The 23,485-nt window shown below is 36.9% G+C and overlaps 1 protein-coding gene and 1 long non-coding RNA gene across 4 annotated transcripts; one reads left to right on the top strand and one right to left on the bottom strand.

Annotated features, from left to right (window-relative positions):
* Positions 1–1,276: 1,276 nt before the first annotated feature.
* LOC121763009 (protein WHAT'S THIS FACTOR 1, chloroplastic) lies at positions 1,277–3,608 on the top strand. Its single transcript, XM_042159055.1, has 3 exons — positions 1,277–1,375; positions 1,622–1,733; positions 1,944–3,608. Exon 3 carries the CDS (start codon positions 1,976–1,978, stop codon positions 3,443–3,445), a length of 1,470 nt encoding a protein of 489 aa, XP_042014989.1. The 5' UTR covers positions 1,277–1,375; positions 1,622–1,733; positions 1,944–1,975; the 3' UTR covers positions 3,446–3,608.
* Positions 3,609–4,013: 405 nt separating this feature from the next.
* LOC121764828 lies at positions 4,014–6,471 on the bottom strand. Of its 3 annotated transcripts, none has more exons than XR_006042637.1 (3): positions 5,644–6,471; positions 4,681–5,456; positions 4,014–4,611 (listed from the first exon to the last, which is right to left on the bottom strand). It is a non-coding gene; the product is annotated as an uncharacterized LOC121764828 (long non-coding RNA). The 3 variants fall into 3 exon arrangements; XR_006042638.1 differs by having other exon boundaries at positions 4,681–5,913; positions 6,000–6,471; XR_006042635.1 differs by having other exon boundaries at positions 4,681–6,471.
* Positions 6,472–23,485: the final 17,014 nt, after the last annotated feature.

The following is a 23,485-nucleotide window of genomic DNA, read 5'->3' as shown; positions in this document are numbered from 1 at the left end:
CGAAGTTGGAAATCTGGAGTTGTTCTGCATGTCCAGCGGCCCGCTACAACATTGCCAGCGACCGCTGGCGCCCAACGGCCGCTAAGCCAGTAGCGGCCCGCTCCGGAAAAGTTGTGCATGAAATCAAGACACGCCCAGCGACCGCTGGAGAATGCGTGGCAACCGCTTCCGAGAGTCTAGAGAGTTACGGGATGTTGGATGGCGACCGCTGAAACAAGTGCAGCGACCGCCAACCAAAGGTTAGAAGCCTCAGATCAACTCATGGCGACCGCTGGCCAAGGTGCAACGGCCCGCCCGAAAAAAGCGGCGAGTGGATTTACCCTACTTTCTTCCCAAGATTTACCATATTTGGCAACTCTTTTCCTTATTTGAGAAGGGGCGATTTCTCCCCTATAAATAGCCCTCAAAGCTTCATCAAAAACAAGTTCCTCTCTTTGCGAAATACTTCCACAATTCAAAAGTTAGAGTGCTTCATTGTGCAAGGAGTTGAAGAATGATTCAAGATCATCAAGGCTACAATGATTCAAACTTCGGGTTTTATTTGCTTTAGTTCCTATGTTTTCATTGTCTTCCATTCAATCTATGTTTTTAACTTATTCTATCATGTGTAACTAAATTCATAGGATTCTAGGGATGTGTTAGTAACTTTTATTGGTTTATACAATTCCTTTTTTTATTTAATATTCATTTGTTCTTACTTTGTTTCTTCCTTAAGTTGTTCCATAATACTTCACGTTTGCGTGACGCATTCGGTATTGATTTAATATAACTTGCTACATAATCGTGAGAGGAGGTTGGCGAGTTAGATCCACTTAATTTAAAACGACACTGTTAATTGTGAGTGAGGACTTTATAAGGGTCTTAGGAGCTTCTAAGAGTTACATATATAAGATTGACAACTCCAGTGTTCGTAATCAACGTTTGCATCGCATGAGCATAACCTAGGTGACTCGTTCTATCAAGGTAAGAACTGTACTAGGGTGTTGTAGTTGTAATTTGTATAACCATAATTGTGAAAGCACATCCCTGAAATTCCACTTATCTCCAAAAATGCCCTTTTAAGCATTTGAACAATTTGTCTTTTCACATTTTAAGTGTTTCAGTATGATATTATTTCGATATACTAAATTTGATATTATTTTAAAATTATCTTCTTCTTCCATTTGTTATCGTTCACTTTATTTTTTTATTTTAATATTAAATTTAATTTTATAAAATTAAATTTAAAATTTAAATTTTTAAATATCAATAAATTATTTTAGTTAAAATTAGTACTCCCAATCCTCCGGTTGCCGCCGCTGTTCTGTTCGTCGGCTCACTAGGCGGCCTCGATTTACCCCCGAAACGCCCAGAGAGATCCCAATTAAACCCGCAGGTACATTCTAAAATTGATTTCGTGAATTTAAAGTTTGATTCTATGATTTGGATTGTTCAAGTTATCGATTTGATTTAGTTACCGATGGTATGCAAAGAATGTGACTGAAATTGAGGAAAACGGGAGAACATATACTTTGGACTGATTTGAGTTGAACACAAAAAGAGGAGAGAATTCGGCCTCTGCTTCTTGAAAATCTTGACAAGTTGAAGAGCGTATAAAAGTTGCGTGGTTTGTATGTTGCAGAGAAAACAAAATCGATAATCAACGACGGTGAATAGACAGGGTCACCGGGATTACCCAAGAGAAGAACCCGGCCACCACTGCCACCGCCCTCTCACCCCTCTTCAGCATCCAGGTTAGTTTTGTTTTTTTTTTTCTGGTTGAAAAATAAATTTATTCAGAGAATTTAGTGGCTACGAATTTCTGGTCTGAAGCCACTTTTGATGATTAAATTCGATGAACTGACTTTATTATAATTTTTGTGTGATTTTACTATCTCACGCCCAGTAATCATATTCCAATTCAATTTCCTTTAGAAGTTGATAACTTGCTGAGTGCACCCCAGGTGTTTGATTAAATGCTCAACTGATCAAGAAAATGGCAGCTCTAGCATTTGCTCCATCCGTCTCTCCTCCGTGGCACCTTGATTCACCTACCTCTTCCCCTTCGCTTGGATCCCATTTCGTGCCTAAACTTGGACTTAGTGTGAGCACGAGGAGACGATCCATTGAAAAACATGTTGTTTCGACCTCATGCTCGGCTTCTCCCCACAAAATAATCCGTGATCCGAGGCTAGACAAGCATGTGGTGAAGCAGAAAAAGATGCGTTTCGTTCAAAAGCTTAAGACTCTTCTCCTTTCTAAACCCGAGCACTTCATGCCTATTCAAGTTCTCTACAAATGCCGAGGCTACTTGTCTTTGCCCAATCCCCGCTCCATCCTACCAATGATTCGTCGTTATCCCACTGTCTTCGAGCTCTTCTACATTCCTACTCCTCGCACTCCGTTCCATGCTGCTGGCCCTCTCACTCAGCTCTGTGTCCGCCTCACCCCGCCAGCTGCAGCCCTTGCCAAGAAGGAGTCGGATCTCAAGAAATCTATGGCTATTTCTTTGGCAGCTAAACTCCAAAAGCTATTAATGCTCGCCTCCCCATATCACCGCCTTTTGTTACACAAGCTCGTGCATTTGGCTCCCGACCTAGGCCTTCCTGTCAACTTCCGCTCCCGTCTCTGCAATGACCATCCGGATAGGTTTAAAGTCGTGGACACTTCTTACGGTCGCGCTCTTGAGCTTATTTCGTGGGACTCCAGTTTGGCCGAAGCTTTGCCATGGCGGGAGGAGGACAGCAAGTCTCGTGGTCTGATAGTTGACAGGCCACTGAAATTCAAACATCTGAGGCTGCGGAAGGGGCTGAATATCAAGAGGTGGCATCACGAGTATTTGATAAAGTTTAAGGAGCTCCCGGATGTGTGCCCATACACTAGCAATCCGGAAGAATTGGCGAGAGAATCAATGAGGGCGGAGAAGAGAGCTTGTGCTGTGGTGAGGGAGGTTTTAGCGATGACTTTGGAGAAGAGGACGTTGGTGGACCATTTGACGCATTTTAGGAAGGAGTTTGGGCTATCGAACAGGGTGAGAGGGATGTTGGTAAGGCACCCGGAGCTGTTCTACATAAGCTTGAAGGGGCAGAGAGACTCGGTGTTTCTGGTGGAAGGCTATAGTGATAAGGGGAGACTGCTGGAGAAGAATGACATAATCGCGATAAAGGATGAGATGATGAAACTGGTGTTACAAGGAAAGAGGTTGCGGAGGAACGAGGTTATGAGCAACAACTCTGATTATCATCAAAATTACATCCTAACTGTGGATAATCAAGTGGATGATGATGATGAGTATGATGATGGATTAGATGATCTCTTCCAAGTAGAAGATTTTACTTCTGATGACGATGACGAAGACGATGATGATGGTGAAAGTGAAGGGCATCAAGAGATAGGGGAGTTTTGGAGTGCTGAGGAAACTCCATTGCTACAATATCATAATGCTTGTGATTTAGAACCATGGTAGTGTCATCAAGTTTTCCCACAAATCCATATAAATCATGTATTTTATCTACCTTCTTGTATATTACTCCATCCGTTTCATAGTAGTAGAGTCAATTTGTCATTTTGGTACGTTCCATAATAGTAGTCATTTTCCTTTAAAGTATAAGGCAACACATTTCTTTTCACTTATTGTACTATATCTCTTCATCTCTCTACCTTTTTTATTTACTATTTTTTTTTTACTTAACTCACTTAACATAATTTTTCTTAAATCGCATGCCGAAAAGAAATGCATCCACTTTTATGGAACGAGGGAGTACTAATGAAATGAAACGAAACCAAAAGATATAATTAATTCATCTCAAAATTTGATTTCTGGTATTAGGTTTTGAAATATAATCGAATATAATGAAAACATAGTATCCCTGTACTCACTATAACTAATTAATAAAATAATAATAAATATATTTATAAATAATTGAGTAGTTCGCTTATTAAGAATTTTGGAGAATGCGTTATATGATGATGACTTGGGTATTATTGTTGAAAGCTGAAACTGTTTCTGTTCGAAGATTTCATTCCTCAGCTCCTTAATTAAAATGATATTTATAAATGAACAAAAGTAAAATTTGATTCCTATTACAAAATAAAGAAGCTTTTACACCAAAATCCAAGATGAAGACAAAGTCTTTGCAGAGCCACCAATCCATCAGGGGCAGTAAACTCAAGCAATTGCAAATGCATTTATTTAGAAATGAAATGAAGGAAAAAAGTATCGTCGAACCAACAGCCGGATGAGTGTCTGACCTGTTGCTGTTCGAGTCTTTGGACAAAGATCCAAATCAGAATCTCTGGTTAATAAGATCGCATCACCCTCTTCATCCACGTATTTCAACTTGAAACTGGCCATCTCCAGATTTAGACGCATCGCCACTTCTTCAGTAAGCTTTGCCAATAATAATGGTTCAGACAACTCAAATCTTATGAATTCCTCGTTATACTTCACCTTTACAATCACCTTGTCTGCGCTTCCTGTGATTATTTGTGTCATATTCTCCAATGGATGAACGTTGCTGGTTGATGGCAACAAGTCTTGCTCTGAATTCGCAGCACTTGCTTCTTCGGAAAGGGATGGCCACCTTTGAATGCCGCGTTTCCTGTTTGCACGCTTTATTGTTGATACTGAAACTGTAAGAACAAGTTAGTTCTCATAATATGCATTTAGTTTTAGACAAGATTGAACCATGGTATACTCACCACCGATCTCTATGGCAACATCTTTTTGCTTCTTCCCATAATGTGATTTGAAGCCTCCGCACTAACATTGAGCGATCTTTTTATCTTCCCTCTTTGTAGTGTATTGGAATCTGAAGCAGCAACGATGCATTCTTCTGCGCGTTCTTCTTCTTCTTCTGTGTGATGGTACTCGTTTTGTTGTTTGTTTTCAGTGTGATGATTCTCCTTTTGATTGTACTTCACACTTTTGAATATGACAGGATACCCACATGCAGGCTCTGATTCAGAGTAATCAAGTGTATTTGCATCAGAAAATTCAATAACTTCAACCACCAGTTCTTCTCCTAGTTCCTTCCCACATGCTAGCTTAAATGATTTTAATTCATGCTTTATCATAGGCAATAGAAGGCTCAAGAAGGACCCAACATACTTATCTGTCATGGGACCTTGGTAAATCGATAATACAAACAAGGTCACCAGTGTCCGAACTTTGCAAACAAATGGCAAAACAAACATCACGTCCATCTCTCATGTCATAGTGTGTAACTCACTTAAATTTGGAAAAAAACATGATTTGTTTTGTGATGACAATACCATCCCAACCATCCATCCCTTTTCTGGCTTGAACATGTATCCAGTGAACTAAATGTGTTAGAAGACAATGCCAGCTCCTATTGGTATTACTTGTACTAACACATTCATCATTAGGTGTCATACGGAGTTGGGGAGGGAATGTCCTTGATCATTTTAAGGGCATTGCTGATTTGTGTCGAAGCTTTTTCCCTACAAGTGACAATCTGATTCAAATAGCACAAATTAAATCAAAAGACACACAAACATGTTAGTAACATCTAAAATTGTGTTAAAGCATACATTGAAATGTTCATTTGCTAAGAATCCAGTTTTGGTTCCTGCGTGGAAGTGGAAATTGTTTTCACAACAATTTTTATATAGTGACAAGTCAAAAGTGGCAAGAGATAGTACCTTCAGTAGTTCTCCGATGGTCAGAAGAATCAAATCCAAGGAACTCTAGCACGCCCACAAGCTCCCCATTGCCTGTGCCTTCATTGTTAAGTATGGGTAAAGCCATGTATCCACGTTTACAACAAAGCATTGCAAAGTTTCTTGCTGGAAATTCTTCTCTCGTGTAGTAGAAGAGGGGTCCATGTTCGTCTTGTTTGGCTCCGGGTGCCCAAAATTGGACGATCCATTCCTTGTGATTCCAATCGTTCAATGCTATTTTCTTCATTAAACCTTGCAACATCCCCTTGGTCAATGATGACTTACTTTAAACATGGTTTTCACATAGTCTTTGTCTGCCGGGCAAGCGAAATACTTACCTGTGGGACAAGCTTGAACTGAAACTATCAATTGACTCGCATTTCCCGGATACAAACGTTACACTATTGAGATTGAATTCCAGCATCCTTGAGAGCAAGTGTAGAAAGAATTGAATGAGGTACAAGTTATTGCTATTGCTTTGATGAGAAACTGGATGCAATGGGCTAATGAATTCTCAGATGTAGTGAGATCACATAAATTTGAATGACCCCTGTGAAGATAGATCGATCTATATAAAGCTTGTGAAATTTGGGATTCCTTATTTCCAATTTCTCATGTGACAGACAAACCTTCTTTATCCAAATCCTGCGTTAGATCCCATCCCTCTCCTCCTCTTAGGAATGAATACACACGTTCCTCATACTCTTCATCCATCAAACACTTGAATCTATTTTGCTGCGAATAACTTTTACTTCCAACGAAGTCTTTGCAAACTCATTAATGAAAAATACTACTACTTCACAACCCATATTGACCACATGTTCCACACCTACACCTTTTGTACTTAAAATATATGGTTTGAAAAGGTAAGCTCTTATTTATAATACTCCCTCCGTCCGCCGTTAGTTGACACACTTTGGTCCGGCACGGGTTCTAAGAAATGTAATAAAAAATGGGTTGAAAAAATTAATAACACTATTTTGATCTTAAATATATGGCTCAAATACGACGTTGGTCTAGAAAATTCACTTTTTGAAAATCGACTCCCTAGCATATAAAAATTTTACCCGATTACCCTTAATTTGAGATTATTAGTCACTTAATTATTTTCTATTTATTTTATTAAATAACTCAATTTTTAATATTTGAATGTGAATAAAAAATCCTCCAACAAACATTAAAATCTCTTCACTTTAGATCGACTCTTCACTTTCATTTGATCAAAAAAACCAAACGTATCTCTCATCACTCTCCCAAGAAACCCTAATTCCTACCAAGAACTAGCCCGATTCCGACCGATTACGGTGTTGGTTGCCATGAGTTGGTAATAGTCGAACCCATACTTTCGTTCCATCGACGGTCTCGTCGACGTGAAAGCCACATATGCAAGGAAGAGGAAGTCCACCCACCCCAGCCACCATCCGCCTAAAAATAGAGCCAAACAAGGTCCGTCGAGGAGCCCTAGTTCCAATGCGGAAGTCCATCCGTCTCTGATTTCCAGAAGTTAGAGACCCTAAACTCCGGCAGAAGATGAACCCTAGTCACGTCATCATACAATCACATTTCTTCATCTTATAATGCACCCCTTCATTCTTTAAAGTAAGCATATACTCTCTCCGTCCCACAATAGGAGTCACTCTTGTTGTGGGCACGAGTTTTAAATGTAAAGAATAGTGGGTTAAAAAAAGTTAGTGGATTATGGGGCCCACTTTTTTATATTTGTTTTATAATAAAATGTGAATGTGGAACGTGAGACATATTAACTATTTATGGTAAAAAGTGAAACGTGACTCTTATTGTGGGACGGACTGAAATGACAATATGTGACTCTTATTATAGGACCGAGGGAGTATATCAAATCACCATAACAACAAATCCAGTTACATCACCACACACATAATTCTGTTACAACAGAACAACACATCAGAATAATGTAGAAACGCTAATTGTATATGAACTGTTCATGAGTTGTTTATGAAGTGTTTATCTATCACACACATACAGCACACATATTTACTGTTAATCTTCTACTTTATGAATTGTTTACCTATCACAAACATACACCACATATATAAATATAGTGTGATACATTGCACATAAATCTAATTACAAATTTACAACACACATAAATCAGAATATATATATATATATATATATATATATATATATATATATACACCACATATAAATCTAGTGTGATACATTGCACATAAATCTAATTACAAATTTACAACACACATAAATCAGAATATATATATATATATATATATATATATATATATATATATATATATACACCACATATAAATCTAGTGTGATACATTGCACATAAATCTAATTACAAATTTACAACACACATAAATCAGAATATATATATATATATAGGGTAGTGATCAAGATATAACTATTTTTAAGGGTATAACTAGAGAACAAATCTCAGCCACACATCTTAATGGAACAAATATTATTAATTTTAATAAAATAAAATATGCTGAGGGTATTTTTGGAAATTACTTTCTGAATTAAAACATGCGATCAAATTACGCGAAATCTTCCAAATCTGCAATCCTTTCTTCTTCCAAATCGTAATTCTGAGCTGGGGGTGGCGCCGGAGAGGATACTGGCGGCGGTGGGGGAGCTGGCAAAGGCGATCGGGGCGGAGGGGCTGTTGGCGGATTCAATCGTCGCGCCAATGCTGAAAAAACCCCAAATCAAAACCTACCTCTACGTCGGACTCACCGGAATCAGCGTCGGCGGGTAAGGAGACGCAACGATGAGCTGCCGTAGAAGAGAAGCGGAGTTTCGGAACAAGAGCGGGGCGCGGTGGCTGTAGGCTCTAAGATTCGTCTTCGATATAGTTAGTTTCCGTCTACGTTTAATGTTACTGATGTATCTTGTGATTTTACTTCACTTTTGTTTACAAAACATCACTCTTGTTCTGATTTTACTTCACTCTTGTTCACAAAACACATCACTCTTGTTCTGATTTCACTTCACTCTTGTTCACAAAACACATCACTCTTGTTCTGATTTCACTTCACTCTTGTTCACAAAACACATCACTCTTGTTCTGATTTCACTTCACTCTTGTTCTGATTTTACTTCACTCTTGTTCACAAAACACATCACTCTTGTTCTGATTTCACTTCACTCTTGTTCACAAAACACATCACTCTTGTTCTGATTTCACTTCACTCTTGTTCTGATTTTACTTCACTCTTGTTCACAAAACACATCACTCTTGTTCTGATTTTACTTCACTCTTGTTTACAAAACATCACTCTTGTTCTGATTTTACTTCACTCTTGTTCACAAAACACATCACTCTTGTTCTGATTTTACTTCACTCTTGTTCACAAAACACATCACTCTTATTATGATTTTACTTCACTCTTGTTCACAAAACACATCACTCTTATTGTGATTTTACTTCACTCTTGTTTACAAAACATCACTCTTGTTCTGATTTTACTTCACTCTTGTTCACAAACCACATCACTCTTGTTCTGATTTCACTTCACTCTTGTTCACAAAACACATCACTCTTGTTCTGATTTCACTTCACTCTTGTTCTGATTTTACTTCACTCTTGTTCACAAAACACATCACTCTTGTTCTGATTTTACTTCACTCTTGTTTACAAAACACATCACTCTTAGCATGATTTTACTTCACTCTTCACTCTTAGCATGATTATTTTTGGGACAATTCAACATTGATATTATAATTAGATCAGCGCAAGAAGAAACAGAAAGGGGCTACATCTGAAATGCATAGCTAAAATCTCACAAAATTCAAATACTACACTACATCCCATCATAAAAATTGCAACGATAGCTTATCACCTAATGTTAATTCCCTAATTAAAGGAAATCAAAACTAAGAAAAACAGAAGATAAATTGGGAAATGCAGGCTAAATTATATCATAGATCTGTGTGTTCCCGCTCGGGGTCAGATGCCACGATCATGTGCGACAAGATGTCGTAGAGCGGCCCGCCCTTGGCCATCGCCTCCTTCTTCTCCTTGATCACCGCGATGAGCTCCTTCCGGAGCGCCGCCGCCGCCTTGTTGACGGTGGCGGTGTTGTTGGCCGCTGGAAGAGTGATGATTGGAGACACCGATGCAGATTCCTTCGTCGGGGAAAGAGAGTCACTTGAATCGCGAAAATATTGATAATTTCCAATCGAATTCCTCTTCAATCGGACGAATCGGCAGTAGGAGAGCTGAGAACTATTTTGCAGAAGAAGGAAGAGGAGGAGAAGAGAAGAATGCGGTTTCTTTTTCAAATGCCAATGATGTAATCTAATTTTGGATGTGCAATGACCATTATACCCCCGCCTTATTATTGTGGAGTAAATTTGTGATTGAGGGAACTAATATCTCATTAAATTCAAAAATTAATACTAGCCCTTGATTTTTTTGATCTTGTGGCTATTATTTGTTCTCTAGTTATATGGTTAAGAGGTGTTTGCCATAGATCATGACCCTATATATATATATATATATATATATATATATATATGTATATATATATATATATATATAGGGGAGCGTTATTCTCCTTTTCACATCTTAGATCCTTTTTCATTCTTAATATTACGCGTTAGATCTAAGGCATCAACGGATCAGATTGATTCTATAAAACTGGTTCCGTGTTGCATTATAGAAGGTGGTTGTATGCATTACAGGGTTATTATTGACATTTGACGGAAAAGTAACTGCCACATTTTGGTATCTGCGAATAATGCACCACATGGTCACGAGTAATGCATATAATTGACTATATAATGCACAATATGTGAACTGCAATGCATACGAATAAGTTGTACCATGTTACGATGTTTGGACACACGTTTCTTGTTTCCCCTAAGGGTTTAATAAGCTTAGGGGCTAGGGTATAGTACGTAGACACGTATGTAATCTTCACATGGTAACGAGTAATGGATATAATTGACTATATAATGCACAATTTGTGAACTGCAATGCATACGAACAAGATGTGATGTGTTATGATGTTTGACACACGTTTCTTGTTTCCCCTAAGGGTTTAATAAGCTTAGGGGCTAGGGTATAGTACGTACGCATTAATAACAAATTATAAAACGATACGAATAATTCACCAAATTGTCACGAGTAATGGATGTTATTAACTATATAATGCACAATATGTGAACTGCAATGCATACGAATAAGATGTACCATGTTATGATGTTTGACACACGTTTCTTGTTTCCCTAAGGGTTTAATAAGCTTAGGGGCTAGGGTATAGTACGTAGACATTACTAACAAATTGTTGTTATTGGAATATACGTATGTGCATTATTTGGTTTAGGTAGTGCATTATGTAGCTGTTAATTGTCTACGTACTATACCCTAGCCCCTAAGCTTATTAAACCCTTAGGGGAAACAAGAAACGTGTGTCAAACATCATAACATGGTACATCTTATTCGTATGCATTGCAGTTCACATATTGTGCATTATATAGTTAATAACATCCATTACTCGTGACAATTTGGTGAATTATTCGTATCGTTTTATAATTTGTTATTAATGCGTACGTACTATACCCTAGCCCTTAAGCTTATTAAACCCTTAGGGGAAACAAGAAACGTGTGTCAAACATCATAACACAGCACATCTTGTTCGTATGCATTGCAGTTCACAAATTGTGCATTATATAGTCAATTATATGCATTACTCGTTACCATGTGAAGATTACATACATGTCTACGTACTATACCCTAGCCCCTAAGCTTATTAAACCCTTAGGGGAAACAAGAAACGTGTGTCAAACATCATAACACATCACATCTTGTTCGTATGCATTGCAGTTCACATATTGTGCATTATATAGGCAATTATATGCATTACTCGTGACCATGTGGTGCATTATTCGTAGTTGTTTCCAGCCTATATTAGATTACTATTGTAACCTCATAATGCACAAAATAGGACAAATAATGCAACACGGGATTAATTACCCAATGTTGATCTTGACCGTCCATTTCTCTAATCTAATGGCTGATATTAAGAAGGAAAAAGGAGGAAATATAGGAAAAGGAAATGAATACATCCCTATATATATATATATATATATATATATATAGGGTCCTGTTAGGTTGAGATTATTTACCTAAATTGAGAAATGAGATGCAATATCAGCCACTAATCCACAAGATTAACTAAATGTCAATAACTATCACATTATGTCAACACGGGGGTATAAGTGTCATTTCGTGTTTTAATGGAGAAGAAGAACTGCAGCCCCAAAATCAGTTTCCAAAACCACGACTGATCCTTGGAACTTGTGGAGCGGGTCGTCGGGGAAGAATATCTTGGAGAGGCGGAGGCAGAGCTTCTGAGAGGTGGTTTTGGGTGGCGGCGGGCAGACTCTGTGAACCTCCAGCGGCGGAAATGGCGGCATTGTTTCCCCTCCTAGCAGGCTGAGTCTCCGGCTGCCCGCTCCCCGCCACTTCGCTTCTTTCACTCTTTTCTCCGTCGAGAATGCCACATTCAATTTCTCAGTCTCACCGTCCGCGCCGTACTCTCTATCTCTTTCTCTCTACCTGAATTTGATATAATTGGGGAAGATCTACTCAGCTTATGATTAATTCATTTCATATTGATTGGAGATTGCTCGCTGCGTTGTTCAGCTAAACTAATTGAACTGAGTGATGAATATCTCCACATTTTGAAAAATTAGGGTTCTTAGCTTCAGTTGTTTAATGTGTATTTTCGTCGGTTTTACAAATTTAGGGATCTTAGCACTAATTTGGTGTTGATTTGCTGACAACAGTTTCTGCAACCTGGCTTTTCTGCGCTGCAATTCCAGCCCTACTAGTTAGTGGTTTTTCAGTTCCTGTAGCTATTCTAGGGAAACTCTAATTCAAGTCAATGCTAATGAAGAACTCAATTTCAAGGATAATGCAATTATGAAATTATATTGATTTTTAGGCAATGGTTGTAAAATGCAATGATTTTGTTCCTTTGATTGGATGTGGTGACATGCTATACTATCCACTGTTTTTCTGCATTGAATGCCTTCAAGAGAGTTGCGGAATCACTGGAAAAGCTAATGGATGCCACGAGGGAAGAGCTGCCGGACACCATGGCTGTCTTTCGATTATCTGGGATGGAGATCAGAGACTTGATAATGGAACTCAGTGACAATGGTTCCGGTTGAAGCACCGATTGTAGCTGAATCGGTTGAAGCGCCGATCAAAGAGAATCGGCATTCCACATCAGCGGTGGTTCCGACTTCTTCAGCGATGGTTCTGACTTCTTCAGGTTCAACAATTGATTCAAATTTTAAGTATATTGCTTCGATTTTAGTGTATTAAAATAAATCTGGATTTGTTTTCTTATGAATTCAATTTCTACTGAATTTTTTTGTTGATTAGCCATGGTAGAATCGCAATTGGAAGCATCACCTTCCAGTTAAGGATTTGTTTAAATTTTTAAGATTATTGACATTTCATACAATAGCTATTGACATAGCTATAATAACAGTATATGCTTGTTTGAATAGTTGTTAGGATGACTGTAGGTTGAACCAGAAAGAGTTATTGATATAGATTTATTGTGTTTCATTTCATACCATAGCTATTGACATAGCTATAAAACAGAGTATATGATTTGTTTGACATGGCTATTGACATAGCTATAATTGGGATGCTTCGACAGCAAAGAAGAATTTCATTTCTCAAATAGATAATGAGATTCAAAGAAGACCAGATTTCAACTGGAGAAAAATTGATTTGGTAATAAGATCTCACAATGACATTTACGTAAGAATATGAGCAAGTGTTCTTTGGATATAATTTTATCTTTAATGTCATTTTATCTTTCATGTCAAACAGGTCTTCTTCCCAGTTTGTGCAAATTTCCATTACTATCTTGTAGTATATTGGATGAAGAAAAACACTATTGAGATAATAGATAACAACAAGCCACATAAAAATATGGATCCGTTCGAGAAGTATGACATTGATATTGGTTTAATGTTATGATTTTATCTATGTTATTGACATATTCTCTACATTTGGTTGTCATAATTTCTACATCATGTTAAAATGCTTTGTTTGTGTAGTTTGATTTAGTTATTTATATATTTTGCAGAAAGATATGTTTGAAGCATACTTCATAGAGAAGAAAATGTTAGATATTTCAGAAAATATAAACAAGTCTTCAATCAACTTTCTGCCTTTAGAGTGAGCCACAAGCACGAACAAAAAAGGACTGTGGTGTCTATTTGATAAGGCACATAGAGACCTATGTTGGCAAAAAGGGCAGTGAATGGGATATTGGCTTCTCTGCGCGTGGTGTAAAGATTCCCCACATACTCAGGGGAAGGTATTGCTACACGATGATTTCATCAATTTACAATAACCAAAGGTCGCCGATGTTACAACTGGCTCATGATTGGATAGAAGCAAACATGGAAAAATTGCTTGAGCTAAACAACAAGTACACAGAGTTGTTTAGTAAAAAAGAAGTAAACAAAAAGTGATATTAATGTTTGATGTTAACTTATTTTTTGGATGGGTTTTAAAACTGCTATTGTGGATTCAGACTTTTGAACTTAGCAGTTATAACAAATGTTAATCAGTTCAACAACTTGATTGAAATGTCAACAACTTATACACAAATGTCAACAGCTTGAATAAAGTGTGTACAACTCAGAAAACAAATCTTAAAATTAAAAAAACAAAATCATACAATAGAATGTCAATAGAGAGCAAAATCAAATATCAACAACTAATAAGAAAATGTCAATAACTTGTAGTATATGTTAACCACTAAAAAACAACTCTGATAGTTGTTGACATGGCTTGTATGTCTAATTGACATGACTTATAATTGTTGACATAGTTTCTATGTGCAGTTGACATGGTTGTACGTGTAGTTGACATGGCTTGTACGTGTAGTTGACACGATATGTATCGTAGTTAGCATGACATGTATGTGCCGTTGACACGATATGCACCATAGTTGACATAGTTATATTAGTTGCTGACATGGCTAGTATATATAGTTGTCATAATTTTTAATTGTAATTAACCTTAAAAACATGAATTGTAATTGTAATTACCCCTCCAGGCAGGACTGGGGTAGCCTGAACGCCCTTATCAGCGAGGAGCACAGAGGCAAGCCTGCCTCCAACTTGTATTGAAATGTCAACAACTTATACACAAATGTCAACAGCTTGAATAAAGTGTGTACAACTCAAAAAACAAATCTTAAAATTAAAAAAACAAAATCATACAAAAGAATGTCAATAGAGAGCAAAATTAAATATCAACAACTAATAAGAAAATGTCAATAACTTGTAGCATATGTTAACAACTAAAAAACAACTCTGATTGTTGCTGACATGGCTTGTACGTGTAGATGACATGTCTTGTAACACAGTTGACATGGCTTGTACGTGTAGTTGACACGATATGTACCGTAGTTGACATTACATGTATGTGCCGTTGACACGATATGCACCATAGTTGACATAGTTATATTAGTTGTTGACATGGCTAGTATACATAGTTGACATAATTTTTAATTGTAATTAACCTTAAAAACATGAATTGTAATTGTAATTACCCCTCCAGGCAGGACTGGGGCAGCCTGGATGCCCTCATCAGCGAGGAGCACAGAGGCAAGCCTGACTCCAACTTGTATTGAAATGTCAACAACTTATACACAAATGTCAACAGCTTGAATAAAGTGTGTACAACTCAGAAAACAAATCTTAAAATTAAAAAACAAAATCATACAATAGAATCTCAATAGAGAGCAAAATCAAATATCAACAACTAATAAGAAAATGTCAATAACTTGTAGCATATGTTAAAACTAAAAAACAACTCTGCTATTTAAAAAAGAACAATTATGTCTACTTTCTGCCACAACTCCTGGCATTATGATCAGTCACTTTATAACACTTTCCACAACGCCTATAAAGGTTGCTTGCTTTTTCAATTGCTTTCTCTATGCTTGACTTAATCCTGCTTTTCTTGTCACTTGCACCTCCCTTTGTACTAACCACATCTGGAGCATGTGCAGTTATTTCTTCAGGTACAACAATACTATATATGTTCTTGATGGAATCATTTTCATCAACCGATGAAGATCCAGTAGTGTCATCAGTAAAAATTTGAGGACCAATACCCGCAAGCAAATTATCCAATGCAATCAGATGATTTTTATTCTTAAAAGCGCGTTGATATAGACCAAAGTAACGTCCATGACACCTGTTACCAATCTGTAGCTTGCCATCTTCGTTAGAACCTACAAACATATAACATGTCAATATCCTATATAAATTATATGAACACTAAATCTGTAACATGTCAACAGCCTATGTAGTTTATGTAAACACAAAATTGAAATATACTAAACATGAGTGTTTTTGTTAGATACAGAGAATGTCGTCGTCCTGTTTGAGCAACATATGACAAATAAACTGAAATATCTATAGGAAACAGTTCACATACCTTTGATATTTGTGAAAAAAGCCTTCACAAATTTTCTTCTTTTCTTGCATCTGATTTAGGATCATTTGAACATCTACTTCTTTCAGTTTCTCTTTAATATCACGAGAACAATTCCTAACATCATTCAACGTACACCCAACAACATCATAACCACCAAAAAACTCCTTTAATAAGTTGAAAGTTGAAGTAGGACCGATGTTAGCTTTGGTGCAATCTTCAACAAACTTGTGATGAACATCATTCATACTGCGACTTCCTTTCATAAATCGGTTATGATCTTTGTCAACCATAGCATGATTGTGTTCCTTAATGAATTGATGCACAAGATAATATTTAACACCACAATCAGGAAAAAAACTTAAAACTGATCCATGCTCCACATGCACACCTTTTTGTGCCACGTCTGCGTTTCTTCTTTGAAGTTACTTCATCATCATCTGACACGTTCACATCCTCAGATATACTTACATCAACATCCAACGGATCAACTGTATGAAAACCTTGTCTGTTGCAAACAACATACTGAAAAAGTAATAACACCACCACTAGACCTATTTCCAAATCTTTGACAATCAAAACAAGCCTCTTGAGCATACTTTTCATAAAAGGAAATTCCCTCCTCAAGTGAAGAAAATTTTTGACCTTCATAGGGCCTCAACTCAGCGTTGCAAATTGGAATAACATATCCTACAACATAATAGGAAAATATGTCAACAACCTAAAACAGATAATGTCAACTAGCACATCTTAACTGACCCACACCAGATTCCAGAATCAAAATCTCAAAATAAACAGCACCAACATATCAGACATCCTATCATGGACTCTCAACCCTACCCATAACCCCTTACTCCACCAACAAACACCACAGCAGGGGTTCTTCAGCCAGGGGAGGGTGCATTTTGCATACAACTATTTTGTATGTCAACAAAATGTTAGTATAGCTACATAGAATATTTAACAGGTAACATACATCATGTCAACATATTTGCATTTATGTCAACAGAACATCAATTCAAACCAGAACATAATGTCAACTAGCATATCTTAACTGACCCACACCAGAATCAAAATCTCAAAATACGCAGCACCAACACACCAACACCAACATCTTAGACATCCTATCATGGACTGTCAACCCTACCCATAACACCTTCCTCCACCAACAAACACCACAGCAGGGGCTCTTCAGCCAGGGGAGAGTGCATTTTGCATACAACTATTTTGTATGTCAACAAAATGTCAACAAAGAGTATAACTATATAGAATATTTAACATGTAACATACATCATGTCAACAGATTTGCATTTATGTCAACAGAACATCAATTCAAATATCAACAACTGTACATTTATGTCAACGTAGTATAATTCACCAACAAAGTACAAAAAAGTCATGTTAATGAAAACCAATCCAAATTACCTTCACCATTCGTCAACGTTGACTCAGAATAAGATGAAGAATCCATCAGATAACACCTTAGGTATTGATTATGAATTGAACTCGAAGCTAAAGATGAAAAGGCAAAAAAAACTGATTAGGAACAAATTCGACTGCGAATCAACAAATAAAGCATAAAAACAGAATCAAAGTCGATAAAATCAACCTAAAAACTTCAGATTCAACCAAACTCCGTCGAATTAGTCATTTTTTCAAAAATTGATATGCTGAGGAATCGTCGAATCCGAGATCGTTGAAATCATCTGTGTTCTAATTTTCGAATCAATTGAATCAGAAAGCATTGGAATCGCTCCGCGCTCACCACGAATCGCTCCATCTCGTCCCTGACATACACCGGCAGGTGCCCCTCTGGAACGCCGCCGGAGGAGGAGCGCTTCCGCAGCGACTCCGATCTGAGCAGCCACTACTGCGACGAGTCGCCTACTTTGGATAATCTTCTCATGAGCTTCCTCGGTAGACGGTGGCGGAAACGCCTTCCATTGGCTAATTGGTTGAAGATTTGGTACAGGCGTTGCTTTAATGGAGGAAATTTGGGAATGGAATTGGAGGAAAATTGGGAATGGAATTGGAGTGCTGGAAACCACACGTGTTTCATTTGTTTCTAACTTAAATTACCATTATACCCCTTTCAGAATAAATTAATTTAAAAATATTTTTTGTGTGGCAAAATCTGGACCACTCATTTAATAAAAATGTGTGGCTGAGATTGCATCTCATTTCTCAATTAGCTTAAAAAATCTCAATTGATCATGGACCTATATATATATATATATATATATATATATATATATAGGGTAGTGATCTATGGCAAACACCTCTTAACCAATTAACTAGAGAACAAATCATAGCCACAAGATCAAAAAAATCAATGGCTAGTATTAATTTTTGAATTTAATGAGATCTTAGCTCCCTCAATCACAAATTTACTCAATAATAACAAGGCAGGGGTATTATGGTCTTTGCACATACAAAATTAGGTTACGTCATTGGCAAATTCAATTCATTTGAAAAAGAAACATTATTCTCCTTCGTCTACGCCGCTGTTGTCGGTTTTCCTCCAGGATTCCGCCTCCTCCTTCGTCTACGCCGCTTTCGGATTGCTCTCAGCCGCTGAATTCATGCTTTGGATTCGCCGGAGACTCATCGAGGAGGATGCTGCCGCTGTTGTCGGTTTTCCTCCAGGATTCCGCCTCCTCCTTCGTCTACGCCGCTTTCGGATTGCTCTCAGCCGCTGAATTCATGCTTTGGATTCGCCGGAGACTCATCGAGGAGGATGCTGCCGCTGAGCGTTAGATTCGGAGATGGCAGATACTCAGTTTCTTCAACACTGTCTATGGAGATTTGGGGGGCAAAGGATTTTGCTGAGATTGCCAGTTTGAACGTGTATGGCAGTAGAAACAGATTTTGTTGTATTTTTTAGTATAGTTTATAACTCTTACATTCTGATTAAATAAATATTCCACTTAATTTTATTTTATTTTCTTGTAAGTCTTACTACTATAGTTAATGATGTGTTGTGTACTCCATTTTATCTTGTAAATCATGCTAAGAGTGATGTGTTTTGTAAACAAGAGTGAAGTAAAATCAGAATAAAAGTGATTGTTTTGTGAACAATAGTGAAGTAAAATCAAAGTAAGAGTGATTTGTTCTGTGAATAAGAGAAGTAAAATCAGAATAAGAGTGATGTGTTCTGTGAACAAGAGTGAAGTAAAATCACAGTAAGAGTGATGTGTTTTGTGAATAAGAGTGAAGTAAAATCAGAAGAAGAAGAGTGATGTGTTTTGTGAACAAGAGTGAAGTAAAATCAGAATAAGAGTGATGTGTTTTGTAAACAAGAGTGAAGTAAAATCATAATAAGAGTGATGTGAATTGTAAACAAGAGTGAAGTAAAATCAGAATAAGAGTGATGTGTTTTGTAAGCAAGAGTGAAGTAAAATCAGAATAAGAGTGATGTGTTTTGTTAACAAGAGTGAAGTAAAATCAGAATAAGAGTGATGTGTTTTGTAAACAAGAGTGAAGTAAAATCAAAATAAGAGTGATGTGTTTTGTAAACAAGAGTGAAGTAAAATCATAATAAGAGTGACGTGTTTTGTGAACAAGAGTGAAGTAAAAATCATAATAAGAGTGATGTGAATTGTAAACAAGAGTGAAGTAAAATCAGAATAAGAGTGATGTGTTTTGTAAGCAAGAGTGAAGTAAAATCAGAATAAGAGTGATGTGTTTTGTTAACAAGAGTGAAGTAAATTCAGAATAAGAGTGATGTGTTTTGTAAACAAGAGTGAAGTAAAATCAGAATAAGAGTGATGTGTTTTGTAAACAAGAGTGAAGTAAAATCATAATAAGAGTGACGTGTTTTGTGAACAAGAGTGAAGTAAAAATCATAATAAGAGTGACGTGTTTTGTGAACAAGAGTGAAGCAAAATCATAATAAGAGTGACGTGTTTTGTGAACAAGAGTGAAGTAAAATCATAATAAGAGTGATGTGTTTTGTGATAGTACTATATTTTTAAATTTTAAACCGCATAATAATATTATTTCTCATTTTTAATATACAGCAGTTCAAAATGCATGGTGGGTTTTACACACTCGGCATTATATATTTATAAAATCTGATTTTCTAAATTTATAATAGAAAATTAATTTATGACATAATTAGTAAAATCATAGAAGATAGTAGTAAATCAGATTCGTATTCAATTGGGAATTAGATTGAATCATTATAAGAACACAGGTAGCATGCAAACGCACAATTAGTGTGTGACTGTGTGTTGCTGGTGCTTGGTTCTGTGTATTGAGGAACGAAAATTGACCAACCCTCCGTTCTCGGACTTTTTCAGCGGCGGCCACCACACGGCCGCCTCTAGCTCTGCAGGGAACTTCTCCAGCATCGCTCCGATCAGGGGGAGAAGTTACGCTCTGTTGAAAGCTAGAACTCTCTCCATCGCGCATGGCACGTCGGTTTCGGTAATGAGATCGGTTATGATCAGCGCCGTTTGGATCTCTTCGTGTAGTTGCTTGAACAATCTGGTGGCGTTGCGCTGCTCTTCAGCGAGCTGCGAGGGTTGGAGCTTGTTCACCACCACCGTCATCTCCACGAACAGCCCGACGGAGGACGCCTTCAGGGGAAGAACCGGCGTGTGCTGCGGCGGCGGAGAGGCCGGCCATGCAGAAGCGAGTTCTCCAGCAGAATAGCCTCTTATGAATTTAAAATGATTTCCAAAAATACCCTTGCCTATTTTACATTATTAAAATACATAATATTTGTTCCATTAAGATGTGTGGTTGAGATTTGTCCTCTAGTTATACACTTAAGATTAGTTATATCTTGATCACTACCATATATATATATATATATAGAGTCCCATTATTCACAAATCCACTCTTAAAGACCGAACCACCGAACCATACCAAATTAGGGTTTTTTGATCTAGTTTTTTATGGATGAGAGGCACAAATTTATAATTTATTTTCACCTTCATCACGAGCCTATTTTAATTCATCCGAAGGTAAATAAGTCATACAAACATGTTACAAAGATTTAAATTCATTCCAGTAGGTTTTTACTTCATTCCAGTAGGTTTTTACTTCATTCCAGTAGGATTATTACTTCATTGCAGTACGTAAATGTGGTTTCGCCGTCGCGTGTCGTTCTCTCTCTCTACAATATCTATCACCACCGCCACAACGCTGATATGATGTAATAAACACATGGAATGATGCAATAAATTATTGGAATGAAGTATGTGAAGTCCTACTGGAATGAAGTAAAAACCTTATCCAATGAAGTAATAACGTTTCTGAATGAAGTGATAAACGCACTTGAATATATTGCATTTTTTAATATAAATAAAGTAAAAACTCAGGTCAATGAATTCAAATGAAACATATGTTGAATCCTTTCAAAACCTACAGGAAGAAAGTAAAAACATGTTGTAGTTTCAAGGTATTACGTACGAAATGAAGTAATAAATCTATATAATGAAGTAAAATAGGCTTGTAATGAAGACCAAAAAATTTACACAGCAGCACATCTCATCAAAAAAACTATATCTAATGGCCCAGATTTGGTCTCTAGTTCGGTCTTTAAAATTGGTTCGACATTGATCACAACCCTATATATATATATATATATATATATATAGGTCCATGATCAATTGAGATTTTTTTGGCTAAATGAGAAATGAGATGCAACATCAGCCATTCATTTTAATTAAATGAGTGGTCCAGATTTTGCCACACAAAAAATACTTTTAAATTAATTTATGATGAAAGGGTATAATGGTCATTTTGTGGTTTAGTTTAGGGTTCTTCAGCCTTCTGTGAGATTGGCGATTGGCGATTTCTCTGAGACCATTGATTCGAACGCTTTCTAATTCAATTGAGTCGAAAATTAGAACACAGACGCTTTCAATGATTTCAACAATCTCTGCTTCGACGATTCCTCAGCATATCAATTTTTATGCTTTATTTGTTAATGCCCTGTTGAATTTGTTCCTAATAGGTTTTTTTTGCCTTTTCATCTGTAGCTTCGAGTTCAATTCGTAATCAAAAGCTAAGGTGTTATCTGATGGATTCTTCATCTTATTCCGAGTCGACGTCGACTAATGGTGAAGGTAATTTGGATTGGTTTTCATTAACATGCCTTTTTTGTACTTTGTTGGTGAATTATACTCTGTTGGCATAAATCCACAGTTATTGATATTTGAATTGATTTTCTGTTGACATAAATGCAAATCTGTTGATATGATGTAAGTTACATGTTAAATATTGTATGTAGATATACTCTTTGTTAACATGCAAAATAGTTTTATGCAAAATGCACTCTCCCCTAGCTGAAGAGCTCCTGCTGTGGTGTTTGTTGGTGGAGGAAGGTGTTATGGGTAGGGTTGATGGTTCATGATAGGATGTCTAAGATGTTGGTGTTGGTGTTGGTGTGTTGGTGCTGCATATTTTAAGATTTTGATTCTGGTGTGGGTCATTTAAGATATGATAGTTGACATTATATTCTGATTTGAATTGATGTTCTGTTGATATAAATGCAAATATGTTGACATGATTTATGTTACCTGTTAAATATTCTATTTAGCTGTACTCTTTGTTAACATTTTTTTGACATACAAAATAATTGTATGCAAAATGCACCCTCCCCTGTCTGAAGAACCCCTGTTGTGGTGTTTGTTGTTGGAGGAAGGGGTTATGGCTATGGTTGATAGTCCATGATAGGATGACTGATATGTTGGTGCTGCTTTATTTTGAGATTTTTATTCTGGATTCAGGTGTTGGTCAGTTATGATATGCTAGTTCACATTATCTGTTTTAGGTTGTTGACATATTTTCCCATTATGTAGTAGGACCTGTTATTCCAATTTGCAAGGCACGCCTTATGAAGGTCAAAAATTTTCTTCACTTGAGGAGGGAATTTCCTTTTATGAAAAGTATGCTCAAGAGGCTTGTTTTGATTTTCGAAGATTTGGAAATAGGTGTAGTGGTGGTGTTATTACTTTTCAGTATGTTGTCTGCAACAGACAAGGTTTTCTTACAGTTGATCCGTTGGATGTCGATGTAATTATATCTGACGATGTGAACGTGTCAGATGACGAAGAAGTAACTTCAAAGAAGAAACGCAGACGTGGCACAAAAAAGTGTTGATGTGGAGCAAGGATCAGTTTCAAGTTTTTTTCTGATTGTGGTGTTAAATATTATCTTGTGCATCAATTCATTGAGGAACACAATCATACTATGGTTGACAAAGATCATAAGCGATTTATGAAAGGAAATCGCAGTATGAATGATGTTCATCACAAGTTTGTTGAAGATTGCACCAAAGCAACATCGGTCCTACTTCAACTTTCAACTTATTAAAGGAATTTT

This window comes from Salvia splendens, chromosome 2 (genome assembly GCF_004379255.2).
Source record: "Salvia splendens isolate huo1 chromosome 2, SspV2, whole genome shotgun sequence".
Lineage (NCBI taxonomy): Eukaryota > Viridiplantae > Streptophyta > Magnoliopsida > Lamiales > Lamiaceae > Salvia > Salvia splendens.
Note: the sequence above shows the minus strand (reverse complement) of the source record. Positions and strands in the feature narration are given on the sequence as shown.